The sequence below is a fragment of the Hibiscus syriacus genome, unplaced genomic scaffold (genome assembly GCF_006381635.1).
Source record: "Hibiscus syriacus cultivar Baekdansim isolate YM2019G1 unplaced genomic scaffold, ASM638163v2 tig00019423_pilon, whole genome shotgun sequence".
NCBI classification, from domain to species: Eukaryota; Viridiplantae; Streptophyta; class Magnoliopsida; order Malvales; family Malvaceae; genus Hibiscus; species Hibiscus syriacus.
This window is the reverse complement of record NW_024062470.1, coordinates 620,432-646,396: the sequence shown is the minus strand read 5'-3', so window position 1 is coordinate 646,396 and position 25,965 is coordinate 620,432. Positions and strand designations below refer to the sequence as shown.

At 34.8% G+C, this 25,965-nt stretch overlaps 3 protein-coding genes across 3 annotated transcripts in view; 2 read left to right on the top strand and 1 right to left on the bottom strand.

Moving 5' to 3' along the window:
- Positions 1–2,070: 2,070 nt before the first annotated feature.
- LOC120209606 (strictosidine synthase-like) lies at positions 2,071–2,702 on the bottom strand. The gene is made up of 3 exons (XM_039208567.1): positions 2,674–2,702; positions 2,461–2,604; positions 2,071–2,368 (listed from the first exon to the last, which is right to left on the bottom strand). The coding sequence occupies exons 1-3, from the start codon at positions 2,700–2,702 to the stop codon at positions 2,071–2,073; spliced, it is 471 nt and encodes a 156-aa protein (XP_039064498.1).
- Positions 2,703–7,205: 4,503 nt separating this feature from the next.
- The window catches only part of LOC120209649 (H/ACA ribonucleoprotein complex subunit 2-like protein), a 28,899-nt gene continuing 10,139 nt past the window's right edge, over positions 7,206–25,965 (top strand). Inside the window, exons 1-4 of the mRNA XM_039208596.1 lie at positions 7,206–7,385; positions 7,580–7,649; positions 8,258–8,363; positions 8,642–8,809. Coding sequence (XP_039064527.1) covers positions 7,250–7,385; positions 7,580–7,649; positions 8,258–8,363; positions 8,642–8,803 — 474 coding nt within the window. The 5' untranslated portion in view covers positions 7,206–7,249 and the 3' untranslated portion in view covers positions 8,804–8,809. The remainder of the gene's footprint in view (positions 7,386–7,579; positions 7,650–8,257; positions 8,364–8,641; positions 8,810–25,965) is intronic.
- LOC120209604 (serine/threonine-protein kinase ppk13-like) lies at positions 11,569–13,701 on the top strand. Its single transcript, XM_039208566.1, is given in 6 exon segments — positions 11,569–11,912; positions 12,615–12,687; positions 12,977–13,162; positions 13,248–13,372; positions 13,473–13,583; positions 13,585–13,701. Coding segments are annotated over 6 exon segments (819 nt in total). The 5' UTR covers positions 11,569–11,694; the 3' UTR covers positions 13,691–13,701.

Below are 25,965 nucleotides of genomic sequence, written 5' to 3'. Positions count from 1 at the left end.
AATACTTCTCAATACTAACCATCTGGCCCAAACAGGTAAACTCACAACTTTAGTTTCCAAATAGAAAAGTAGACTCCAATCTCTCAAGCACCCTCTTCCTTGTAGCTCCAAACTGCACGCCCAAAGAATCCGCCAAAGCTCAGGTTGCCACAACTTCATTTTCACTCCCCGGTGGCCAGACGAAAATACCCACTGGAAGGACCAACCCAATTCTGAGCATTTCCGGAACTAAACCTCTCCCTGCTACCCTCCGTACTATTCTTCTTCTTTTTTCTAAAGGCATTAAATCTACAACGATCCTGTCTACCAATCTGCAGAAGTGAAACTTTGCTACCACCGTTCTCTAACAAGCCCACAGCAGAATTTTTATCTCCTTCTAACTTGAAAGGAATTTTCACTTTGATACTCGAAGATGCTTCTACCCGATTTCCTTCCACTATGCCTTGAATAGCAGAAACTTCTACTATAGGAACTTCTAATAACCTATAACTACTGGAAAAGGATTGGGACATTCCAATATGGGCTGGCTCTCTATTAATACCAACTAAGCCGATGCTATCATCCACCAACAGATAAAAAGGCCCATCATTAGACAATCTGGGTACTTTGAATAAACCATCTCCGACAACCTCCTTATTTCCCACAAAAGGAATATCATGCGGGAATCTGCATGTCATAACACCATCATCACACCTCTTACTTAGTGCTTCATTGAAACTATCTTCAATAAAGGCTACCTCGAAACCAACATCTGTAACAGAACCCTCCTGCAACCTAAAAAACATCTCATCACCGTCAACAGTTGTGTTCACCGCTCCACCACCGGCCGAAGTGTCATCAATGAACTCTCTATCATCTTCATGAACTTCTGAAAGAATTTTAATGGAAAAAAACCTACCATCAATGATAACAGAACATTTCTCTGGTACTATCGAAGCATACTGTACTTTCAAAAGCAATATGGCTTCATCGAAACGGACTCTATTACTCGTTTCTTCATGGATTGAAAGAACAGAACCCCTCAAGTTCCCTAAATCATTGAAGAAATAATTGCTCCACACTAATAATGGAACATATACTAAAATAACCCATATTTTTCTTTTGAGTCTCTGCTCATACCCTTTTAAAAATTCCAGTTCGTCAAACCAGGTTTGAAGCCAGTCGTCTCTACTGTTCCAGCATGCCATACGCTCCATAGCCCCATTAAACTGTATAACCACCAGCAGATCGAGCCTAATACTAACCCTTACATCAAACCCTTCTGCTTGAAAAGCTGTATGAATGATATCCTCATTATACATCTTTATGATTTTATCAACCAGACAACACTCTCTCCACTGTAATTCATTCTTAGGAACCACTATATTCGAACCTACAACTTGACTATTCCGACTTAAGAAAGGAGAGCGAGCTTCCGAAAAACTGACATGGAACATTGCACCCGAATCTACTATCCTAAATTGTGTATTCGTTGATACAAATTCCTGTGACCGACTACCTACATCATTCCGACCACCCAAAACGACCTTGCAAGACCTGGTATCTCTTAGAGCCGGCTTCCGCACCCTCTTCACTGATTTACCAAATACATATTTGTTGCTTTTTGATTTCGATAATTTAATATGATAAACTTTAATTATATACCCATCCATCAACCTCCCATCCGCCCTCCGAACCATAAAACTGGCTTCATGCTTGCTTCTGAACCTAACAAACACAAACGTGGATCATGCTTGCTTCTGAACCTAACAAACACAAACGTGGATCCATCACATAGTCTCCTTCTGCTTCTAAAAGCAATGAACACGTACGACACTGTACCATACTCTATGAACGCTTTCGTAATAGTAGATAGGTGAATCCTCTTACTAATGTTATTGACAAAGACTATATGAATCATAATATTAATTTCAGTTTCAGGTTTTTTTCAATTTGAATGCTCATAAACACCAATGAAATCCACAAACGGTGATGCTACATAAAACTTACAATCAAACTCCTGAACTTCACTATACGATTTCCACTTGCATTTATCCATTCTCCTACAGGAAGCAAACTCGATTGTGTACGTCAATATATCCTCGTTGCCGCTATCCAGAAACCATATGATCTTACCTTCTTAATGTTATCTGGTATCGGCCGAGTGTTTACGATGCCGGATTCGTATGGGTTACGGCCTTGGACCTGAATCTTTTGAGTTCTATTTCCGATGAACTCGGAAACTAGGACGAATTCTTCATCATCATCAACTGCAACCCCTCCTGGAAATGAAAGATTCCTTAACAACACTGTTACTTCGTTGTTTCCGACGTCGCACTTTAGCAACCTCCCCGTCGAATCCTTAACATTTGTCGTTGTTTCGAATTGTCTGCAACATTACAGAAATGTTCATATTTCGCTCATATGATGTAGTATGTAGTACTTAACCTGGATTAGTAGGTCAATAGATAGGTAATTTACTTTATATCATATACAACACTGACATCAGTGAAGCAGACATTTCTGGTTGGTTGATGGACATCCACACCGTCGCAGAAACGATAAGTTTCGCCATAGGCGACGGTGGAAAGTATGGTTGCCAATCCACTTTTCGGACCCAACACTCTGAATCCGAAAAACGCATCTCAAACATATAACATGTTCGTTTGGTGGTGCAACGCCATCCCTACTAACCTTCCACAACTTGGATTCAGATGGGGCATGTCCGTGCCATCGCACATCAATATCGACCTACTCAAAAAAAACATTCCACATGTTGAAAATGATATGAACATATATATCCCAATCCCAAAATCAAAAACTTGTGCATGAGGAAAAAAAATTAAAGATTAACTAGTTAGGAGCAACAAATCCTAAATCGACAAAGCTGATGGTCGGACCCTGATATTTCAGAATCCGACCGTCCGCTACAGCTGTAAAGAGGTGTCTGGTTCCTGACTCGAAAGCTAGTGCCTCAGGGCCACTCGTATTTGAGGATAAATATGAAGTAGTTATGAAGGATAAAAACTCTGAGTGTGATTCATCGGAAAAGTTTTCCGACGAAATGTCTACTAGAGTGTCACCGGAGAAGCTTAAGAGCCAAGGTCAATCTGTTGAATAAGACTCATTGAATGAAACAGACCTTGGGAAAAGCCTTGTCGAGAGTAATCATTATCACACCCCAATTTTCTTTGGTTTTTCAATTTAAATTAGTTATCTTTGGGAATCAAATTACAAGTTTCAACAAAAGTTTAGGTTAATTTCGAATTCTCGGGAAGTCCAGGGATTCGACCCTGAATTTTCCCATTATTGGCAAGCAAAAAAAATAATAATACATATTTTATGGTTCAAAGGATTTGATCCCACGTCCTTTGGTAAGCCTACCATTGTTATGAATTATTTTATTAAAAATATCTTTTAAAGTATACGAGATCATATTTTAAAGAGAAAATAACTTCAGTGACCAAAAATGTCTTATAATATACGATTTTAACCAACTTTTTTTGGATTTGCCAAAATGACCAACAAAATCGCAATGCGAAATAAAAATCGCTACGCGATCTCCAGAATCGCAAATTAGTTCCCAGAATCGCAACGCGATTATGAAGAATCGCAATGCGATAGTACAAATTCGCATTGCGATTTTCCATAATCGCAACGCGAATATAAAAATCGCAACGCGAACATATAAATCGCAACGCGATTTTGACTATCGCAACGAGTATCCGTAAAATCGCAACGCGTATCCGTAAATCGCAACGAGAATACGTAAATAACAAGTATCTGTAAATCGCAATGAGAATACGTAAATCGCAATGCGTATCTGTAAATCGCAACGACAATACGTAAAATCGCAACGCATATCCGTAAATCGCAACGCGATTTTTAAAGCACCATTATAATCGCTACGCGTATTTTATTTTCAAATTCTAAACACGAATATTAATTATCGGAACACTGAACCGTCCACAGTATATCCCGTAATCGCAACTCATAACCTAAAACCTAAAAAAATCACAACTCAGTCTCATCTCCATCTCTCACTCTCTACGATGAAATCCGTCCCCATCTTCGAAGATTTCCGTCCCCATCTCCGGCGAAATCCCTCATAACCATTCACGGTCAGAAATCCCTCACAATTATTCAGAAATGGAAAATCAACCTCCGAGGGTTAGTTTTTTTTATTTATTTTTATTTTGAAATTTTTGCATTATTTTAGGTTTTTCATATTGAAATTGATGATAAGTTTACTGGTAATTTCAATAATAGATTAACCATTTCACTTAGATTTCTTATTAAATTCATTCGATTGCTGTCAATACTGCTAAACTGTTTAGTCTTTAACCCTGTGAAGTTAGTATTTGTCTTTGTTTTATCTTTTGGTTGAAGTAATGCAATCCATTAAAGTTTCAAGTTACAGAAGAAGAATAGTTTCTAAACTTAAAATCGCAACATGAAAATGAAAATCGCAACACGAAAATGACTATCGCAACGAGAGAAATGAAAATCGCAACGGGGTTCTTGAACATGTATGTTTATCAATAAAAGTCCTAACTTGAAACATTTCGCAATCTTTTATCCTCTTTGCAATCATACGCCACATACAGTTTTTGTCAATCATACACCTTGTTTCGAAACGATCTTTGCTTGATTTGTTAACTTTTAGTTGATAGCCATCTTCCACACATTTCGTATACAAAGCTATCTTCAAGTCTTCCTTTGTATCAAAACAATCATCTTTCTTGATACGAATAATTTTTGTGTAACAATTAACTGCTATCTTTACCAACTCTTCTTCCGGTATCTGAAGTAATTCTGGCATATTCCGGTTATACTCCCGTGGCATTTTCTTCGGGGACTTTTCTTTGGGGATTTCTTCTTCTTCTTTTTCTTCTTCAGTGTTATATGAATTACAGAATGGATGTTCAAAATGTTCATTTACAGTCGTAACTTCCTACTCATTATCATCAATAACATCTTCTTCGGCAACGGCTGTTTCATCATCAAAATTCGGGTATTGACCAATATCAAAATCATTACACGCAGGGTCTGTTTATTCTTCTGAAAAATCATCAAAATCCGAGTATTGACCAAGATTAAAGTCCGGGTATTGACCAAGATCAAATTTTGAATACCGACTAGTACTCACAATTTTTTCTGTTGGCTCATCATCGTCTAACTGGTCAATACGAAAACCAAAATTTGGTGCTGAAAGTTTATTGGGATTTGGATTAGGGAAAGGTTGTGGGTTTTGAGATTGTGTTTGGTATTGGAAATGTGGTGAAACAATATTTGCTTGGTGATGAAATTGTGGTAGAACCATTAAATTTTGAGCACCATAAACTGGGGTCGAAAAACTTAGTTGATTACTACCCGCTACTGACCCAACTTCACTACTTCTAGGTTCAACAACATACAATGTAACATCATCACTTGAAACACTAATATAAGCAATGAATCGTTCAACATCTTCATTGTCGGTTAACAAATAAACTTTACCATTTCTCAGATAAGATAGCCTAAATCCACTTAGGGGCTCTAAATTCAATTTATTTGCAACACGTAACATTAGAGTTTCATAAGTTAACTTTTTTAATGACAGTTTTAGTTGAAGATTCATGGGTAAAGGCATATATTGTAAAACATCATGAACATTCTCCCATGACCCTCCAAAACACAAATCTATCCAAACATGATCAACATTAGATGATTTCATTATTGTAAATTAATTTACTAAACAAACGAGCTGCGAAACTAAAACCTGTTACTGGATGGGGAAGGATGTCGTTGGATATAGGAACGGATGTCGCCGGAGAGAGTGATAGATGGAGATGGAATGGGTTGCGATTTAGGGATTTAGGTTATGAGTTACTGCTGATGCGTAGTTATATACCCAAAACATTTGTGTTGTGAAATTAAAACCTGTTGCGAATTCAGAAATCGAGTTGCGAATTTAAAATTCAGTATTGCGATAGTCAGAATCTCGTTGCGATTTACAGATTCGCATTGCGATTTACGTATTCGCATTGCGATTTACGGATACGCATTGCGATTTACGTATTCTCGTTGCGATTTACAGATACGCGTTGCGATTTACGTATTATCGTTACGATTTACGGATACGCGTTGCGATTTTACGTATTGTCGTTTCTATTTACGGATACGCGTTGCGATTTTACGTATTGTCGTTGCTATTTATGGATACGCGTTGCGATTTTACGGATACTCGTTGCGATAGTCAGAATCGCGTTTCGATTTATATGTTCGCGTTGCGATTCTGGAAAATCGCAATGCGAATTTGTACTATCGCATTGCGATTCTTCATAATCGAGTTGCGATTCTGGGAACTAATTTGCGATTCTGGAGATCGCGTTGCGATTTTTATTTCGCATTGCGATTTTGTTGGTCATTTTGGTAAATCCAAAAAAAGTTGATTAAAATCGTATATTATAAGGCATTTTTTTTTCACTGAGGTTATTTTCTCTATTTTAAAATCCCTAAATCCCAACTGACAGAGCCAAGCCTCAAAAAATTCCCAAATTATTTTAACTTTCCATCGTTGTCCCTTATCTCCAAAAGGTAGTGATGGGTAAATTTAGAGTTTGAAAGGAAGGTTCTTAAAGTTTTGGGTTTAGGGTGTCATTTTTAATATTGAAAAATATCCTATGTGAAATTTTTAATGGGTTAACAGTCAAACTTAACGGTTCATTATGGTTTGACCCATTTTGAGTAACGAAATGAAACGTTAGGTACCAAACTAGAACAAAATAAACGTTAAACACTAAACTGAAAAAATGAGTATAGGTTAGAAGTGACGTGTTTCAATAAAATATATTTTTTATTAAATTTTGTCACATCATAGTGACAAATTTTAATAAAATATATTTTATTAAAATTCGTCATATTCACGTGATAATTTCTAAGCTATTGTAATAAATACCGTAATCTTTAAAATAAAAAAGTTGGTATCGTATTGGGCTAAATAATTAACCCGTCTACGATCAAAATAACCCTAGTCGTACTCTATCAAACACCAATGTTAATAAGTCTTGGGCAGCCCAAATTAAACAGTTCAATGCCAATGTCTTAAAAGCCCATTAGGGTACAAAGAAAGCTTAAACCCTCAACATACAAAAACTCTAATTTCCTCATATGGTTTCTTTCACATTATACCCTCTTTTTAACCTTGATCCTTGAACTGCTCTGTTTCTGCCCATCTTTCCCCTGTTTATTTCAGTCGTTGGCGGAAAGAAAGAGAAAAGAGAGGCAAATGGGAAGCGATAGGGAAGTGGAAAAGTCGCATCAGAAGGAGAAGGAGAGGAAGAAGATGTTAGCTATTGCTCCCATCGCAAAGCCCCTTGCTGGCAAGAAGCTCTCCAAGAAAACCCTTAAGCTCGTCCGCAAAGGTTTCCCATTTTTTATGATATAAAATCAATCGTTTTCATGAAACTCCGCTTTGGGTCTTTTCATTTTTAACTTTAAAGCCTGTGTGGGGGTTTTAAGTTCTAATGGTGGAATTTGTGCTTAAAATGACGGTTTCTTGATATTATAGATTGTTTTGTGTTTGAGTTCTCAATGTGCTGATCTTTCATTGTTGCAGCATCTGAGCACAAGTGCTTGAAGAGAGGAGTAAAGGAAGTCGTCAAAAGCATTAGGCGTGGCCATAAAGGGTAAACTTTTCTTTCTATAAGCATCGATTAGTCAGTGAACTCGTGTGACCATTATGTGTTCGTTTGAATGCCAATGTAAGTTTCATGGACTTAGAATCATTTGTTTGCAACTTACTCAAGATTCGATCAAAGTTTGGTCAACACTCAAATCAAATACATTCGAGAACACTACTCAGTTTTTAATGAGCCAAAGCAAGTTACTTGATACATTAATAAAAAAAGCTTGCTAGCAACTTGAAAAAATAATTTTTTAGTTTTTCAAAGTATAATATAAGGTTTTTATGTACTAAAGGTTCAGGTTTGAGCTTGAATTGAGCTCGGATTTGGTCTTCAATCGAGTTAAGTCTGAGAATGTTTCGAGTTTAAACTTTTCGAGCCAAGTCTAGTTTGATAATTTTAAGCTCGTGATCTTTGGAGTCGAGTCGAATTCAATCTTAAACTTTTTGAATTGAGTCGTTCTCAACAATACTCGAGCTTGACTCGACTGGTTTACAACCCTAGTTGTTTGCATGTTCTTATAGTTTGTCTTTTCATACCTTAACATGTGATGTAGCTGGTTTATAACATTTGAGAGAGTCATGTTTCTTCAATCTTTTTTTTGAATGCAGATTATGTGTTATAGCTGGAAACATATCTCCTATTGATGTCATAACTCATCTCCCGATTATGTGTGAAGAGGCTGAGATTCCCTATGTTTATGTTTCTTCGAAAGAAGTAAGTTCGGACCTCCGTCCTCCGCCCTCCTCTCTGGTATTTGTCTAATTTGGTTGCACTACATTTTTAAAGTGGTTCTCCTGCTTGCCTATCCAAAACCTTAGAACATAATCCTTGTTCACATGGATAGCCAATTGCTTCTATGGATGCTGCAATTTGACTCTTAACTGTATGTAAGACTAAGCATGACTAAAGGGTCTTTGGCGGATTTCGAGTTACGGTTTTCGGTTTAAGTAGATGATGAACACTGCTTGAGTAGTTTCTTCCGCCACTTTCAGGATCTTGCAACGGCGGGAGCTACCAAGAGACCAACATGCTGTGTTCTGGTGTTAACGAAGCCCGCCAAAGGCGAACTCGCCCCCGAGGAACAAGAAAAGATAAAGGCCGATTATGGCCAGATAGTATCGGATATATCCGAGCTTACATCCTCCCTTTTTTAATTACCAAGAGACCAACATGCTGTGTCCTGTTGTTGCCATTCTTATTTTCTGCATCTCAGGGTGTGGTGCTCTGTCACCAGCATTTTGTTTTTCTTAAACCCTTTTGAGTCTTTAATCAGTAACATGTTTTATTTCCCTTTGAACATGTTCTTTCCCTTCCCTCAAATCAAGTACTGTTAAGTGTTAAAATCATGTTAGTTTTTCTTTGTATAAGGTTCTAGTTTTTTTTAAGCAAAATTAGATGATGAGTTTGAATCCCGATACCGTGAATAGAATAGTTTTGATTTAGAATAATCGTTTTTATAATGAATCTCTGTAAATAAATTGAGTTTAGAGAATTGTTTTTATAACGAACTTTTATAATATATGATATAAATTAATTGACTAATGAATCGAATACGAGTGTAAAATGATGTGAGTTTGAGTTTTCTAAAGCCCAAATTAAGTGGTTTATGAAAATTATAGCAATGCAAACGTTTGAAAAGCTCATCAATGGTACAAACAAAGCTTAAACCTCAGATTTCTTTTAATCAATATTAGTCTTTAAATTATTACATATAAACTTATTATTATTTAATTAAAATTTTATGATAATTGGGATATTAATGTTTTAAACAAAATTAGATATGAGTCCTGATAAAAATAATTTATATATGTTAAAAAATATAGTTTAAATATTTATTATAATTGAAGAATAATTTAAATACTTAAAATAGTTTATATAATAATTTAAAATTTTATTTGATAAACAACTAATTTTAAAAAAATACATAATTTAACTTTTTTAGGGTTAACTACACGGATGATCACTTGTGTTTGTGTTTGTCCACTTTCGGTCACTAATTTCAAAATACATAAGATATGGTCACCTTCGTTTTTATTTAATTAAGATACAATCACTTTTGTTTTTATTTATTTAAGATGCGGTCACCACGGGTTAACTGTCGTTAACAGTTAACAGATTAAGTGACGTGATATTTTGGTATAATCACACATTTGATCCTTATTATTTACATATTCTCTCTATGTAGGCATACTTATAATAAATTAAAATAAATTTAATCTCCAATCGAATGATATCACGTGTCACTAGTGCTATGTGTCACCATTTGATTGGAGAACTAACTTTATTTTAATTTAATATATTTATTTTCCACAATTTGCTTTCCATTGTTAAATTAAAATAAAATAAAATAAAATAAAGTTAGCATTCCAATTGAATGGTGACCCACGACACGACAAATAGTACTAATGACTGTGACATCATTCGATTGGAAGATTAAATTTATTTTAATTTATTAAAAGTATGACTACATAGAGAGAATTTGTAAATAACTTGGATTCACTTTTATAGTCTAGAACTGCATTTTTCTTACTGAAATATGTTAGTAATATATTTTTTCCCTTCTTGCAGTTTGTTGTAAGGAAAAGTGGAGTGAATTCGGATAATACCGAGCACAAGGTTGCCGGGATCGATTGGAATTTCAATAGCTGGGGAGGTCAGAGTAAACTTTGGTATTTTCCACCAATGCTACTCCGACTCTTTATTTTATGCCCGGACACGACTGTTCGGGATACAATCCTCATAGAAACACTTTGAAGAACTAAACATACTCGTATCTGACACTCACACCCGGCTTGCATAACATACTCGTATCGAAGCCCGATGCTGTTCTCTTGACTGAATGCAGGTTGTAAGAATCGAGGGTGCTCGAGAAATCGTCCTGGGAGGCGGAAATATACACTGCATTACTCAGCAACACCCGGCTGCCTGAGACTTCGACCGGGAAAACTGGCGGTCCTTGTTTGATTCGGTGGCTGAGTTTCTGCAGCAGAAGATTTGGGTTGTATTGTATCAATAAAACACCATTTTTACAAACCTATACACCAACACAAAAGTTTCAGTAATTTGTCAATGGATACTCACATGCTTCGAGTACTTTTTAAACATTTGGGTTTTAAATGAATAAATACAACAGTCCAGAATGGACTGAAGGGTGACTAAGTACCGTCGCAATTCTAAAATTTTTAAATTTTAATGTAATTTTAATATTTTTTTAATATTTTTATTATTGATGATATAATTTTGTACCCTTGAAATTGTGTAGTTTTACCCTTTAAATTTTTAATATAGTTTTTTTTAAAGTTTACAACCTTGACATAAAATATTGTGTATGTCTCGAGTTCGAGTGATAAGCAATTTGATATATTTTAAGTATGTATCGAGTTTCAGATTTTGTGTACGCAGAAAATCTTCATTAAGAGATTTGTCCATCAAAGCCATGTGTATGACATGAATTGATTTGGATTAATCAGGACGAAATCTTAGAATCGAAGAAAAAAAAAACATGTTGCGTCCTGATAATAGTGTCTCAATTTAAATGTCGTAAAACTCGTTGAACGACTTCACTGATAAGAGAGTGCAAAGTTAAGAAAAACCACCGATTAACTTACGTCATGTTCTCCTACCTTAAGTGGGTGATTTGACCTAAAAAATTTCAGGGATGAATTTTAAAGAAATGTCAAATTTAGGAGCAAAGTTGTATATTCAACCTTAGGCAATAAGTTTGTGTACTCGTGTCTACTGGGTCATCCAAATGGACGGATCAGATTAAATCAGAGCAATTCTAAAATAAAAAATGAAAGCGCGAGGGAGTGGCGCCAGATTTTGATGTGAGCAGTCGCATAAAAGTGACAATAGCCAATTCCAACGTAAACAGCGGAGTGGAAGAATGAAAAAGTGGAGTGTCAAACTCAGACCTAAATTCTAATACACAAATCACAGTCTCGTGAATGTTTCAAAAGCTGGAGAAAAAAAATGATAGCTTGAAGATCTAGAAAGGTTTTTTTCTTTTCTTTAGTTGAAGAGATAAAAGAAGAGCAAATAAGCAATGGGGTGTTCGTTTTCAGGGTTGAATGCATTATACGACGCCGTAAACGGCGGAGGGGACGTTTGGATCAACGACAACCGGTTCAGGATCGTGAGGCAGTTGGGCGAAGGTGGGTTCGCCTATGTTTATTTGGTGAAGGAAGTCGTATCCGATCCCTCTTCAGCTTCAGCTACTGGCTTAGAAAAAAAAGTCAAGGCCCCTTCTCATCTTTCTGGTTCGTCTCCCTCAAAAATTCTCTTTTTAATATTTTTTTAGGATTTTACGATTTGGGTATTTCTCTATTTGAATGATTTTTCCATGACCTGCTCTTTCTGATTTGTGCATTCGTTGCTTTCGTTTGATCCTTTGGTTCATGGTTTTAAGCGATTTCCTTTTGTTGCAATTTGATTGTGTTTATCTGCGTGATATCTTTTTTTTTAAATAGTGAATGGATGTATGGATTATCTTGACTATGGTATCTTGTCTATGGAAAATTGAAGCCGGCTATGGTATTTCCTATGAAAATATATGGTAGGTTGTTTGGGGTTATTTTGGCTTGGCTTATTGGTTAGATATGGATCTGAAGTTGTGCCCTTTTCTTCTTCTTTGTTACAATAGTAGTATGATAATCTCATAAAACCGAATCGTGTATGTGTAGAAGTGCACCTTTAAGTGATTGCCAAACTATAGTTGGAGTTACAGAACTAAAACTGTTGATCAGTTCAATCTTTGGTCTCAATTCTGTTGTGAAAACTTAAAGCGTTGGAGGTATAACTTCAGAATTTATATGGAGTTGTTGTGTTTTTTATTTATGACGGTCTGACTTCTCGTTCGCCGGGTTCCAATTTATGCAATTTTGTTTTATCTGAATTACATCTGAACTGAGACCAAAGATGTAAGAATCGTAAGCCCTTAAGTGTATGATTACATGTGCCGCATAGTTACAACTCGAATGCTATGAAAGCTAAAAAGGAGTTCTTCTCTACCTCAGATGTTCTTCAAATATTCCGGCAGGTGAGTAAAACGATCTTACCGTTTTGACATATTTCATGCCATTCTTCATGTAATACATACACTTAAGGGCTTGAATATTTATCGATCAAGGATTTGTAACTATGCGGCACATGTAATCAATGTATCTCATGGTCTTCTTTGTACTTGACCATCTAGCTGCAATGTTCTAATATTTGTACATTTAATGCTTTAGACTTACTCTTTTCTTTTCTTTTTTTCGGATTTATTGATGTTATCATGGATTAGTAAGAATCGTAAGCTTTTTAACCAGACCAAACTATTTCCACAGCTGTGTGCAGGACTGAAACATATGCATGGTCTTGATCCTCCATATGCACATAATGATGTTAAGCCAGGAAATGTTCTTTTAACCCGTAGAAAAGGGCAATCACCTCTTGCAATATTGATGGACTTCGGGAGTGCTCGTCCTGCGAGGAAACAAATTCGTTCTCGTTCAGAAGTTCTCCAGCTTCAGGTGCTTATTTCAAGACACATATTTCTGTCTATCGGCTTAGTGCATCTTCCACTGTGTTCATGTTGGATTTGGGTTTCGTTTGCATGAATGGGCATCTGAGCACTGTTCAGCACCTTTCCGAGCTCCCGAGTTGTGGGACTGCCCGAGCGATGCAGATATTGACGAGAGAAGTGATATTTGGTCATTGGGATGCACTTTATATGCAATAATGTAAGGGTTAATATCTTCGAAACGATGCTTATCGGAAATGCATTTATCTCCCATAGCGAACCATTCGGTTTTCGCAGTTATTAATCGTCATTTGTTGTAGGTACGGGGTGTCTCCATTCGAGTATGCACTTGGAGAAGCTGGAGGAAGCCTGCAATTGGCCATTATAAATGCTCAGATTAAGTGGCCGGCTGGGCCTAAACCACCATATCCTTCATCAGTTCGTGACATGGACGCTTCAGCCTCAGGCCGCGGTTCGACCGCGGATAGACGATATCATAATTCATGTCGACAAGCTGATCTCAAAGTTTCCAGAGTGATATCGTATGTAGGGGTGAGCAACGAAACCGAGAAAACCGAAAAACCGACACGAACCGAGTAAAACGGTTCGGTTCGGTTTGGCTTTAAACGGTTCGGTTTTCAGTTCGGTTTAAAGGCTTCATTTTTTTGATTCGGTTCGGTTCGAGTTTTCCATATGGAACCCATTTGTTCCATATTGAACCGAATAGGCAATTTTTGTAAAAAAAATTATAGTTTCAAGTGATTTTTTCATTGAAAAACCGAAAAACCGAACCGAACCGAACCGAAAAACTCGAACCGTTAAAAAACCCGAACCGAACCGAAAAAACCTGTTTTGGTTTTTTTTTCGGTTTTTTAACTATTCGGTTTCGGTTTAAATATTGAAAAATCGTTTATTTCGGTTCGGTTCAGTTTTGGTAAAAACCGAACCGAACCGAATACACCCCTAATCGTATGGGGGTGTGAACGCATTTCTTACATCTTTTGTTATATATTTTTTCTCATCCCTAACCTTAACCCTAACATTCTAATACATATAAAAAAAATTAGCTAACCCTATTCTAATGAAGTAAGGGAGAGGTAGGATAGTAAGTTGCTCCCAACACCAAGTTGAGAGCAGCTTCTGTGGGAAACCTCCGACAGTCAAAATTATGAATTGTCCACATGGGACTCGATTCCACGACCACAAGGTTAAGAGCCTTGCGCTCTACCAACTGAGTTGGACGGACAATTTTAATATTCTAATACATATATTATATCCTATTAACCAGCTCAAGTCTATAGCCATCTCTCATTTTTATTTATTTATTTATTTATAATAAGCCCATTACAATTGTTCACATCCAATGTTTGTCTGCATTTTACTAAAAAGTTCACTGTTTTTTTTTATCATTTTTATGTTTTTTAATTAATAAATTAATATTTATAATTAATTTAAAATAATAAAATATTAAATTAAATAGTATTTACATAATAATTTTTATTAAATATAAAATTTATTTTTTTGACAATAAATTGTAATGCCTATATAACGTTAATGCTTTTTTATAATAAATTTTAGGGCAAAGTACAAAATGGTTGGTGTTGTTTTGTTGAGTCATCTTACTATTGAAAATCATAAAATAGTCTTCTAATAATAGTTATAAAATGGTCACTCGAATATTTATATTTTTGAACTCATCATTTTTCGTTAAAAAAATGACAGTCGTTTGAGTTGGATGTTGACATGTTTATTAAAAAAATGATAAAATCTGAGTTCAAAACTATTTGAATTGTATTTTTGGGATCGACTTTCCTTTTACGTTATACCATCGAGCCAATACTTGAAATATTATATCGTTGAATCAACTTTTTTAAATAGAAGCTGCTAGTATTATTAAAAAGTGAAAATATTTGAAATTACGATTAGAGTTTACAACTATCATCGTAAACTAAATACATAATTTGAACTATTCTTATAATATTGAAATTAGGCACTTTAAATCATAAAATGATCATACATGGAACAGGTTAAAAATCCAATCAAAAGACTCGAACAAAAATATATACGAATAAATTTGATTGCATCGGTAAATGAACCACAAAAGAAAATTAAGCTATTGAAAGATTTCCAAGAACTGCAAATTAGAACTGTGAATATTGAGAAACTATTAACAAACGTAAAATCGCGCATCCAAATTCAATCTGAATGTCCATAACAGGGAAGATCAACAAGATTTCATATAAGCGTCATATTGATCAATTGTGGCATCGTCAAATCTAACCCCAAAAAATCATAAATGAAAGAACGGTCAAACGACCAAGAAAAAAATGAAAAACGTGCCATAAAGGCTGATATAAACGTATTATAAAGATAAAATTATTCTTATTAAAAAAATAAAAAGAAAATATAACTGACGGTCAACAATCAATATCAAAATTGATACCACCGTCGACTAATTACAATTAAAAAAGAAAAAAAATTTGATTTGACATATAAAAAATGACACAAACTCGCAAAAATGGGGAAAATGAAAAAAAAAAGAGGAAAGAAGATAGAGGCCACGAAAAGAAGAGAGATAAATTATTGTTGAATAAACTTATTGTTGAGTTAATCGATTGACGGAATCGGCCAAGAGGGGGTGAATTGGCAATTAAAATTTTTTGTGGAAGCTTTTGCAGAAAATTGAAAGTAATTGCACAACGATTTACAGTGGTTCGACTTTCTCAAATAAAGTCTACGTCCACTACCTTAACTATCCACACTAAGGATTTTCCAACAAATTCACTAATTTGTTCTTTCTTTTGAGGCCAAAGAGATAACCTTACAATTCCCTCAAGAGTATACCCCAACTCTTGAGAACACTCTTTTTTCCCAAAGAGAAGATTACAAATTTGCAAATTTACAAGAAAACCTCAAAAGGTAAGATGTTTGCACAATTCTAGAACAAGAAAAGAACACTCAAAGAAAATTACAAATGAGCACAATAAGTGTTCTTTGAAAGCAAAATGAATATTGAATGAAAATTGGCTTGAATTGCACAAACTTTGTGTTTGATGTTTTCTCTCTTGTTTCTCTATGATTTCTTGCTGATCAAGGGCTTCAGAACTTGTTTAAATACACATTGAATCACTTCTGAACGTTGGGGATAATTAATGAAGATAATATAGCCGTTTTAGTGTGAAAACAATTAATAAAACAGCTTGGAGCGTGGGGGGAATCGGTTCCTCCTTATAGGGAATCGATTCCCTAAGTATAAAATTCAAATATTTCGACCGTTGAACAGGGGGGAATCGTTACCCCCTATGGGGGAATCGGTTCCCTCCGAGCATTCTGGAAATCTCGGAGTCAAACCATTCAGGGGGGAATCGGTACCCCCTATGGGAGGGAATCGGTTCCCTCTGAGCAATCTGGAAATTTTGGGTTTGAAATGATTCGAAATACTTTGAAAGATTATTTTGAAATTGTTTTAAGATTAAAACTTAATTTTACACTTAAGTAAGGATTAAAAATGATTTTTGAAATATTTGGAGTAATGTTTTTATATTCGAATAAATTTATCGAACATACTTTAGAAAATCATTTTGGAAAATCTTAAAATTCATTTAACTTAATTTGTTATATCGAAATATCAAAATGTTTTCAACAATCTCCCCCTTTTTGATATAACAAAACATTTTAGTAATTTTAAGATTTTGAAATCAAGTTTTGAAATTACTCCCCCTTACTTTAACACTTTTCCCATTTATCATTTTAAAAACACACACTTATTAAACACACTTCTTCTCCCCCTTTTTGTTAAATCAAAAAGATTCAAATAAATGTGAAAAATATTAAGCCATTTGATTAGGTATATGTATGCATAAGCTGTTAAGATCACAATTAAGAGAAACGTTATCCATTAGTTCCGTAATCAATATTCATAAATAATGTGATATGGCAAAATTGGTCATATTGCTAATAATGATGTAAATGATGCAATAACGAATAAAACACACCAAACATATAAGTTCACACTATCCATAAATCCAAAATCCAACAATCCACAAAATCAAACAATTCAAAATGTTGAAACAATATTCATTTTGTTCAAAGTTTTAAATCTAAACACAAAATCAAGCATCCGGATCGGTAGGAGGAAAACGGGCTCGCATAGCAGCCATTTCATGAGTTAGTTCATTAATACGAGCATTGGTTGCTTCATTGTTTGCACGCATCTCCTGAAGAATCTCTAATTGTTGAGCTCCCATTGTAGATAAATGAGACTCTATAGAGGAAAAGCGCGAATCCATTGTCGCATAACGGAAATCAAATGTCTCCATAAAGGATTGAAAATATGGAGGCATTTGAGTCGATTGTTGTGCGTGCTCCTCGGGTTGTTCAGGTTTTTCTTCAGCTTCATCGATATCCCTCATTAATTGTTCAAACTCGGGATCTTCGTCAGCTTCGGGTGGAGCTTGTGAAGAACTAGCTCCCGGAGTAGAAGATCGAACCCATGCACCGGTTTCCTTATTTTTGACCCATCCCGCTCTTGTTAAAGAAATAAGATTGATTTGTTTCTTAAGAGGAAATGAGGCATCTAGACCAACTCGGAGTTCGGCTTTAGAAAAGAGATTACTAAGGATACAACCGTAAACTAGTGAAGAACAGAGTTTCTTATTTGGCACTAAGTTAACGGTTTCAAAGATCTCAGCAAAGATAATCTCGGAAAGGTTTATTTTTATATTGTTTTCAAAACAATGCAACCACCAAAGGTCTAAAGCTCTAAGAGTAGAATAACGACCCCCGGATGGTCGAAACCACCAAGTGATCATAAGATGAAGAAAACGCTCATGGAGATCTAAAACACTTGCACTATCATTCCGTTTATATCGTGAGCCTAAAACTTGTTTTTCGTTTGATAAACCTTCATTATCCAAGCCTAAGGCATTGGCTATGTAATCAGGATCAAGATGGAAATATTGACCTAGGAGGTAGGAATGCACTCCTATGGTTTTGGTTTTGTCACGATTTTTGATACAAACGGCATTACAGTAGAAGATACGAACAAGTTGATGATAGACAATGGGTTCAAGTTCGAAAAGTTTATCAAATTTCTATTCGTGCAAGATAGGGAGATATTTAAAGTTAATATCAACCATAGTTTGAAGAGATGGGATACGTTCTTCCCTAATCTTATATGAGTCAAAATATTGGTAAAACCAATAACGATAATCTTTAGGACCCGGTTGATTGAAACAAGAATTTTGGATAGTCAAGTTAGGATCAAGATTTGGAATAGGATTTTGAGGAATAGGAGGAGGATTTGTTTGACGACTAGAACGACTAGATGAAGACCTAGCACGTTTAGGATTGGACATGGTTTAGGAAATCGGAATAGAATTGATAACCTGCAATTTTAAAAACAAATGTATGCAATTCAATTAATCCCAAAACTCAAATGAGTCCTCAATATTTCAAGGTTCTCTAAATCAATCCTAATGGGCAAAGTTTTTGAAAAACTTTTGAAAAATATGGTTTTGAGAAACAATATATGTATAGTTTTTATAACAACAGCATAATTTAATCAAAACACAATCATTTGAAAATTAACATTTTTTTTATTTCGAAAAATTAAAAAATTTTGGAAAATTCTTGTGTTTTTGATGAAATTAGTTGTAACATCTAGTTTCTAATCACTAAATAATCAATGCACGATCATTATTTCAACCTAGAACTAATTAAAACTAATCTTATGTTCAAAATCAATGAAATAGAGAGTTTAGAAAAATTTACCTTGAAAGATGAAGATTGAGGGGATTTAGATGTTGTTTGCACGATTTTAATGATGATTGCAAGTTTAGGAGATGATATTTGAAGTGATTTCCGATTAAAATCAATGATTTGAGGCAAGAATGGAGATTTGAGTGCTTAGAGGGTGAGAAACGGCGGAAAAAGAAGAAAAATGAGGGTTTTGGGGTTTTTGGGGTGTTCTGCCCGATTTAACAGAACCCCAGGGGGTATCGATTCCCCTGTGGGGGGAATCGGTTCCCCTTCAAAGGGGGAATAGGTTCCCTCATGGGGGGATCGATTCCCTCTGCACAAAAATGCTAAAATCTGACTTTTAAGCACATAAAATGCTAAATTAATCTTCTCTAGTGGTATAGGCAACTCATATATTGAAAAATAATTATGTTCAAGCAATTAAATTAATCTTTAAACATTATTTGAACATAAAATTAATTTTCATTAAGAATCATAAACTCCCCCTAACTAATAGCAAGAATGCAATCAAAAATTATTATTATAAGCATTTTTCAGTATTTATTAAAAGTGCTAAATTATTTTAAACACTAAGTAAAGATAGGTTAGTTAAACCTAATTCTCTTCTAAGTGTCCAAAACCTTTCCTTGTCTAAGGGTTTTGTAAAGATATCTGCTAATTGATGCAAAGTATCAACATATTCTAAAACTATATCTTCCTTAGTGACATGGTCTCTAATGAAGTGATGTCTTATTTCAATGTGCTTAGTTCTAGAGTGTTGGATGGGATTTTTAGTGAGACAAATAGCACTAGTATTGTCACACTTGATAGGAATGGTACCTACTTAAATTCCATAATCAAAAAGTTGTTGTTTCATCCATAAAACTTGTGCACAACAACTACCGGCTGAAATGTATTCCGCTTCAGTGGTAGATAATGCAACACAATTTTGTTTCTTTGAAAACCAAGAAATTAGCATATTTCCAAGGAATTGGCAAGTACCGGAGGTGCTTTTCCTATCTAATTTGCATCCTCCATAATCCGCATCAGAAAAGGCATGCAAGCTAAAGCTAGAGTCTCTAGGATACCAAAGTCCTAAACTAGGAGTGTCCTTAAGGTATCTAAAGATTCTCTTAACAGCTAGTAAATGTGATTCTTTAGGACATGATTGAAACCTAGCACACAAGCAAACGTTAAACATAATATCCGGTCTACTTGCGGTTAGATAAAGCAATGAGCCAATCATGGATCTATATAATTTAACATCCACACATTTACCTCCTTCATCTAAGTCAAGCTTTGTTGAAGAGCTCATTGGAGTGTTATGAGGTTTCCCATTTTCCAGTCCAAACTTCTTGAGCATATCTTTGACATACTTATCTTGATTAATGAAGATGCCATCTTTTCTTTGCTTGATTTGGAGTCCCAAGAAAAATGAGAGCTCCCCCATCATGCTCATCTCAAACTCACTTTGCATTAGCTTAGAAAATTCTTGGCAAAGAACATCATTAGTAGAACCAAATATTATATCATCAACATAAATTTGAACTACTAATAAATCTTTACATTTTCTCTTTAAAAACAATGTAGTGTCAACATTTCCTTTTAAAAAACCTTTTTCAATTAAAAAAATTTGACAATCTTTCATACCAAGCTCTAGGAGCTTGTTTTAAACCATAAAGAGCTTTTGTCAATTTTAAAACATGATCTGGAAAATTTGAATCTTCAAAACCTGGAGGTTGTTCCACGTACACTTCTTCTTTTATAAAACCATTTAAAAATGCACTTTTAACATCCATTTGATATAATTTAAATTCATTGAAACATGCAAATGCTAATAACATTCTAATTGCTTCCATCCTAGCTACGGGAGCGTATGTTTCATCATAGTCTATGCCTTCCTCTTGAGTATAGCCTTGAGCAACAAGTCTAGCCTTGTTCCTCACTATAATACCACTTTCATCAAGTTTATTTCTAAAAACCCATCTAGTACATACAGTAGATTTATTACTAGGCCTTTCAACTAATGTCCATACTTTACTTCTCTCAAATTGATTTAATTCTTCTTGCATAGCCATAATCCAATGTTCATCTTTTAATGCTTCTTTGATGTTCTTAGGCTCTATGCATGAAATAAATGCAAATTAATTACAGATATTTCTAAGAGAAGATCGAGTAGTTATCCCTTTTGATGGATCACCTATAATTTCACCATCCTTGACATAGTTGTACTCTCTTGGAAAATATACTTCCCTTTCTTCAATGGTTGGATTCTCGAGGGGATCATGAGTTTCCTCATCTTTTGTTTCTTCCTTTGATGATGATTCTCCAACGTCATGTCTAACGTCATTTGCTTGTACAATACCTACATCATCATTAACAGAAGAATCCTTCCTCGGAAGGGGATTATCATCGAAAACAACATGTATAGACTCTTCTACAACTAAAGTTCTTTTATTAAATACACGATAAGCTTTAGAATTTAAGGAATAACCCAGAAAAATTCCTTCATCACTTTTAGCATCAAATTTGCCAAGATTTTCTTTACCGTTGTTTAAAACAAAACATTTACATCCAAAAAGGGTGAAAATAGCTAATGTTAGGCTTTTTATTTTTGAGAATTTCATATGGAGTTTTCTTTAAAATTGGCCTAATCATTACTCGATTTACAACATAACAAGCGGTATTTGTGGCTTCCGCCCAAAAATATTTTGGCAAATTATTTTCACAAAGCATGGTTCTAGCCATTTCTTCTAAAGTTCGATTTTTCCTCTCAACAACTCCATTTTGTTGAGGGGTTCTAGGTGCTGAAAAATTATGGCTAATACCATTAGAATTACAAAACTCAATGAATCCAAGATTTTCAAATTCAGTTCCACGATCACTTCTAACACTAGTGATAGAGTAACCTTTTTTCGTTTTGGATTATTTTTGAAAATGTGATGAAATTTTCTAATGCTTCATCTTTAGTACTTAAGAATAGAACCCAAGTGTATCTAGAATAGTCATCTACCAAGACAAAAGCATATTGTTTTCCTCCCAAGCTAGTAGTTCTAGTTGGCTCAAAAAGATCTAAATGGATCAATTGTAATACTCTACTAGTTGATACATCATTAATAAATTTAAAAGAAACTCGTTTTTGTTTTCCTTTAGCACAAGCATCACAGATTTTATCATTATCAAATTTAAGCTTAGGCAACCCTCTTACTAAGTCTCCTTGAATTAACCGTTGCAAAACACTCATACTAGCATGACCTAGTCTCCTATGCCATAACCAACTATCATGCTCATCCTTAGCAACTAGGCATAAATTAGTCATATCAATATAATCTAAATGCACCATGTAAATGTTTCCTATTCTATGACCAATAAGCATAATCCGATTAGATGCAATGTCAATAACTTTACAACCATTAATTTCAAATAAGACATTGAATCCTTTATCGCATAATTGACTAATACTCAAAAGATTATGCTTTAATCCATTCACATATAAAACATTCTTAATTTGTATGGAAGAGGTATTACCTATTGTACCAATACCTTCAATGTGACCTTTTGAATTGTCTTCAAAAGTCACTTCTCCTCTATTTTTGGCGTTAAGCTCAATGAACCGGCTTTTGTCTCCGGTCATATGTCTTGAGCATCCACTATCAAGGTACCATGAGTTTGAATTTGTTTCCCGTGCCTTGTAGCAATGCTCCTTTCCCTATAAACATAGATTAATTTTTGATTTTTGGTACCCAAATTCTTTTGGGTCCATATTCATTAGTTTCCAAAATCCTAGTCCCCTTAGGTATCCATTTGTGTAGGATATTTTTATCTTTAGTAGTAATGAGTTCTTTAGGAACCCACATACTTCTAATGATTTTTCTATTAGAGCTTCTTTGGGGACCTCTATGATTGTAGTTTCTAAAACTTTTTCTAACAAAGTTGGATTTTGAATTTCCACCTATTTCAAAATGTTTTGTTCCAACTTTATCAAAAGAAGTTTTAAGATCATCAATTTTCTTTTGATGATCATCATTGATCTTTAAAAGTAAATTTTGCAAATCTAAATTTTTCTTTTCAAACTCTTCTAGTTTGATTTGCAAATCTTTGATTTTACTTTCAAGATCGTTGTTGGTTTTAGATATGAGTTTGTTTTCATTTTTCAATTTTGAAACATCATTTTTATATTTTAAAAACAATTTCTCATAATCCGAAGCCAACCCATTGTACTCCTCAAATAACTCATCATAAGATAAATCATCAAAATCGGATGAGTTAGAGGTTACCTTAGAATCTTCCCCGAATGCCATCAAGCACAAGTTTGCTACTTCTTGTTCCTCTTCATCGGAACTTTCTTCATCGCTCCATGTAGCCACATGAGCCTTGTGCTTATTCTTTGATTGACCCTTTTTCTTCAATTGTGGGCAATCATATTTGACATGCCCCGGCTTTTTGCATTCATAGCAAATGATTGGGTCCTTCTCTTTTGGTTCATTTTTGAGGCCTTCGTTTCGTTTGAATTTTCTTCCTTGGTAAGGTCTCATCATTTTTCTGAACCGTTTGGCAAACAATGCCATTTCCTCGTCATCATCATCATTATTAGAATCACTATCATCTTTTGTGGATTTGAGAGCAACTCCAATATTTTTCTTCTTCTCCTTTTCCTTTGGTGTCTCTTCAACTTTATCAAGGTCCACCTCATCTTCGAGCATCATCTCATGAGTGAGGAGTGAACCGATAAGTTCTTCAAGAGTTAAGGACGATAGGTCCTTAGACTCGATGATTGCCATCTTCTTTGATTGCCATGATTTTGGGAGGGAGTAGACTAACTTCCTCACAAGCTTTTCATTTGATATGATCTCTCCATATGATTTGAGACCATTGACAATCGTTGAAAATCTATCCGTCATAGCTTTAATGTCTTCATTTGGTTTCATCCTAAAATTTTCATAGCTATGCGTTAGAATACTAATTTTTGATTTCTTTACCTCATCTGTACCTTTATGTGTGACTTGAAGTTTGTCCCATATTTCTTTGGCGGTTGTACACGATGAAACTCTTCCGTATTCATCTGGTCCAAGAGCACAAAAAATAATATGGATGGCTTTGGAGTTGAGCTGGAACATTCTTGTCTCTCCTTCACTCCACAACCTTGGATGAGTGAGAGGTTTGATGTATCCTTCTTCTACAGCATTCCATGCTCCTATGTCACTTGCTTGAATGAAGTACATCATTCTATTCTTCCAATAGGCATAGTTAGCTCCATTGAAGAAAGGAGGCTTGTTGACAGGCATCGAATCGAGACCGGAGTCGAAGTTTGAAGCGGAGGCCATTGATGACTTTAATAATCGATATAACTCTTCCCGAATCGACTCAAGAGGCGATAAAACCTTCAAATGAGTTAGGCTCTGATACCAATTGTTGAGTTAATCGATTGACGGAATCGGCCAAGAGGGGGTGAATTGGCAATTAAAATTTTTGTGGAAGCTTTTGCAGAAAATTGAAAGTAATTGCACAGCGATTTACAGTGGTTCGACTTTCTCAAATAAAGTCTACGTCCACTACCTTAGCTATCCACACTAAGGATTTTCCAACAAATTCACTAATTTGTTCTTTCTTTTGAGGCCAAAGAGATAACCTTACAATTCCCTCAAGAGTATACCCCAACTCTTGAGAACGCTCTTTTTCCCAAAGAGAAGATTACAAATTTGCAAACTTACAAGAAAACCTCACAAGGTAAGATGTTTGCACAATTCTAGAACAAGAAAAGAACACTCAAAGAAAATTACAAATGAGCACAATAAGTGTTCTTTGAAAGCAAAATGAATATTGAATGAAAATTGGCTTGAATTGCACAAACTTTGTGTTTGATGCTTTCTCTCTTGTTTCTCTATGATTTCTTGCTGATCAAGGGCTTCGGAACTTGTTTAAATACACATTGAATCACTTCTGAACGTTGGGGATAATTAATGAAGATAATATAGCCGTTTTAGTGTGAAAACAATTAATAAAACAGCTTGGAGCGTGGGGGGAATCGGTTCCTCCTTATAGGGAATCGGTTCCCTAAGTATAAAATTCAAATATTTCGACCGTTGAACAGGGGGGAATCGGTACCCCCTATGGGGGAATCGGTTCCCTCCGAGCATTCTGGAAATCTCGGAGTCAAACCATTCAGGGGGAATCGGTACCCCCTATGGGAGGGAATCGGTTCCCTCTGAGCAATCTGGAAATTTTGGGTTTGAAATGGTTCGAAATACTTTGAAAGATTATTTTGAAATTGTTTTAAGATTAAAACTTAATTTTACACTTAAGTAAGGATTAAAAATGATTTTTGAAATATTTGGAGTAATGTTTTTATATTCGAATAAATTTATCGAACATACTTTAGAAAATCATTTTGGAAAATCTTAAAATTCATTTAACTTAATTTGTTATATCGAAATATCAAAATGTTTTCAACACTTTTAAAATATTATATTTTGAATTAATGCTTTAAATAATACTCTTAAGCTCAATTTAGCTTTTTTATTTAACTCAACTAAATTAAATGCTCAACATACTTATGTCCAGTATCATGCAAAAGGACAAAGGGAAGATAAGACCATATCTTTTATTACATGTTTTGTTTGACGTTCTAATTCATTACCCTTGTTTATCTTCTCTTTAATCTTCCTTGATTTCATTACCCTTGTTTTTCAATAACCAAAGTTCCTACAAAAACCCTAATCTTGCCGCCTATACCTAAACACCATTGAAAGCCATTCGTTCTTTCATCGAGTCTAAAATGCTCTTAGGTCTGTTTCCTTGAGGAGAGCAACGTTCACATCATTCGCTACCGATTCTCTATCAATTTCGCATCAACAAATGTTCGAAGGTAATATTTTTTTAAGTGTTTGCTTGAATATATTTTTGATATTTTTATATTACAATGAATTACTATTTGTTTAATTTAATAAAAAAATTGAATAGAAATTATATATTACGTATTTCTTAAATTTCATTTGAATTAGGGGCAATTTTTTTTATTTCTCGGAGCCAAAAAATACTTAGGAATGACTCTAATCATTGTTCATATGCCACAAT

What these genes read in the sequence shown, in the direction of transcription:
- LOC120209606 (XM_039208567.1), bottom strand. Translation starts at nt 2,702, where the DNA reads ATGCCCCATCTGAATCCAAGTTGTGGAAG. An exon ending in CTGAATCCAAGTTGTGGAAG is followed by an intron (nt 2,605 to 2,673) that starts GTTAGTAGGGAT and finishes TTTCGGATTCAG; the next exon opens with AGTGTTGGGTCCGAAAAGTG. An exon ending in AGTGTTGTATATGATATAAA is followed by an intron (nt 2,369 to 2,460) that starts GTAAATTACCTA and finishes GTAATGTTGCAG; the next exon opens with ACAATTCGAAACAACGACAA.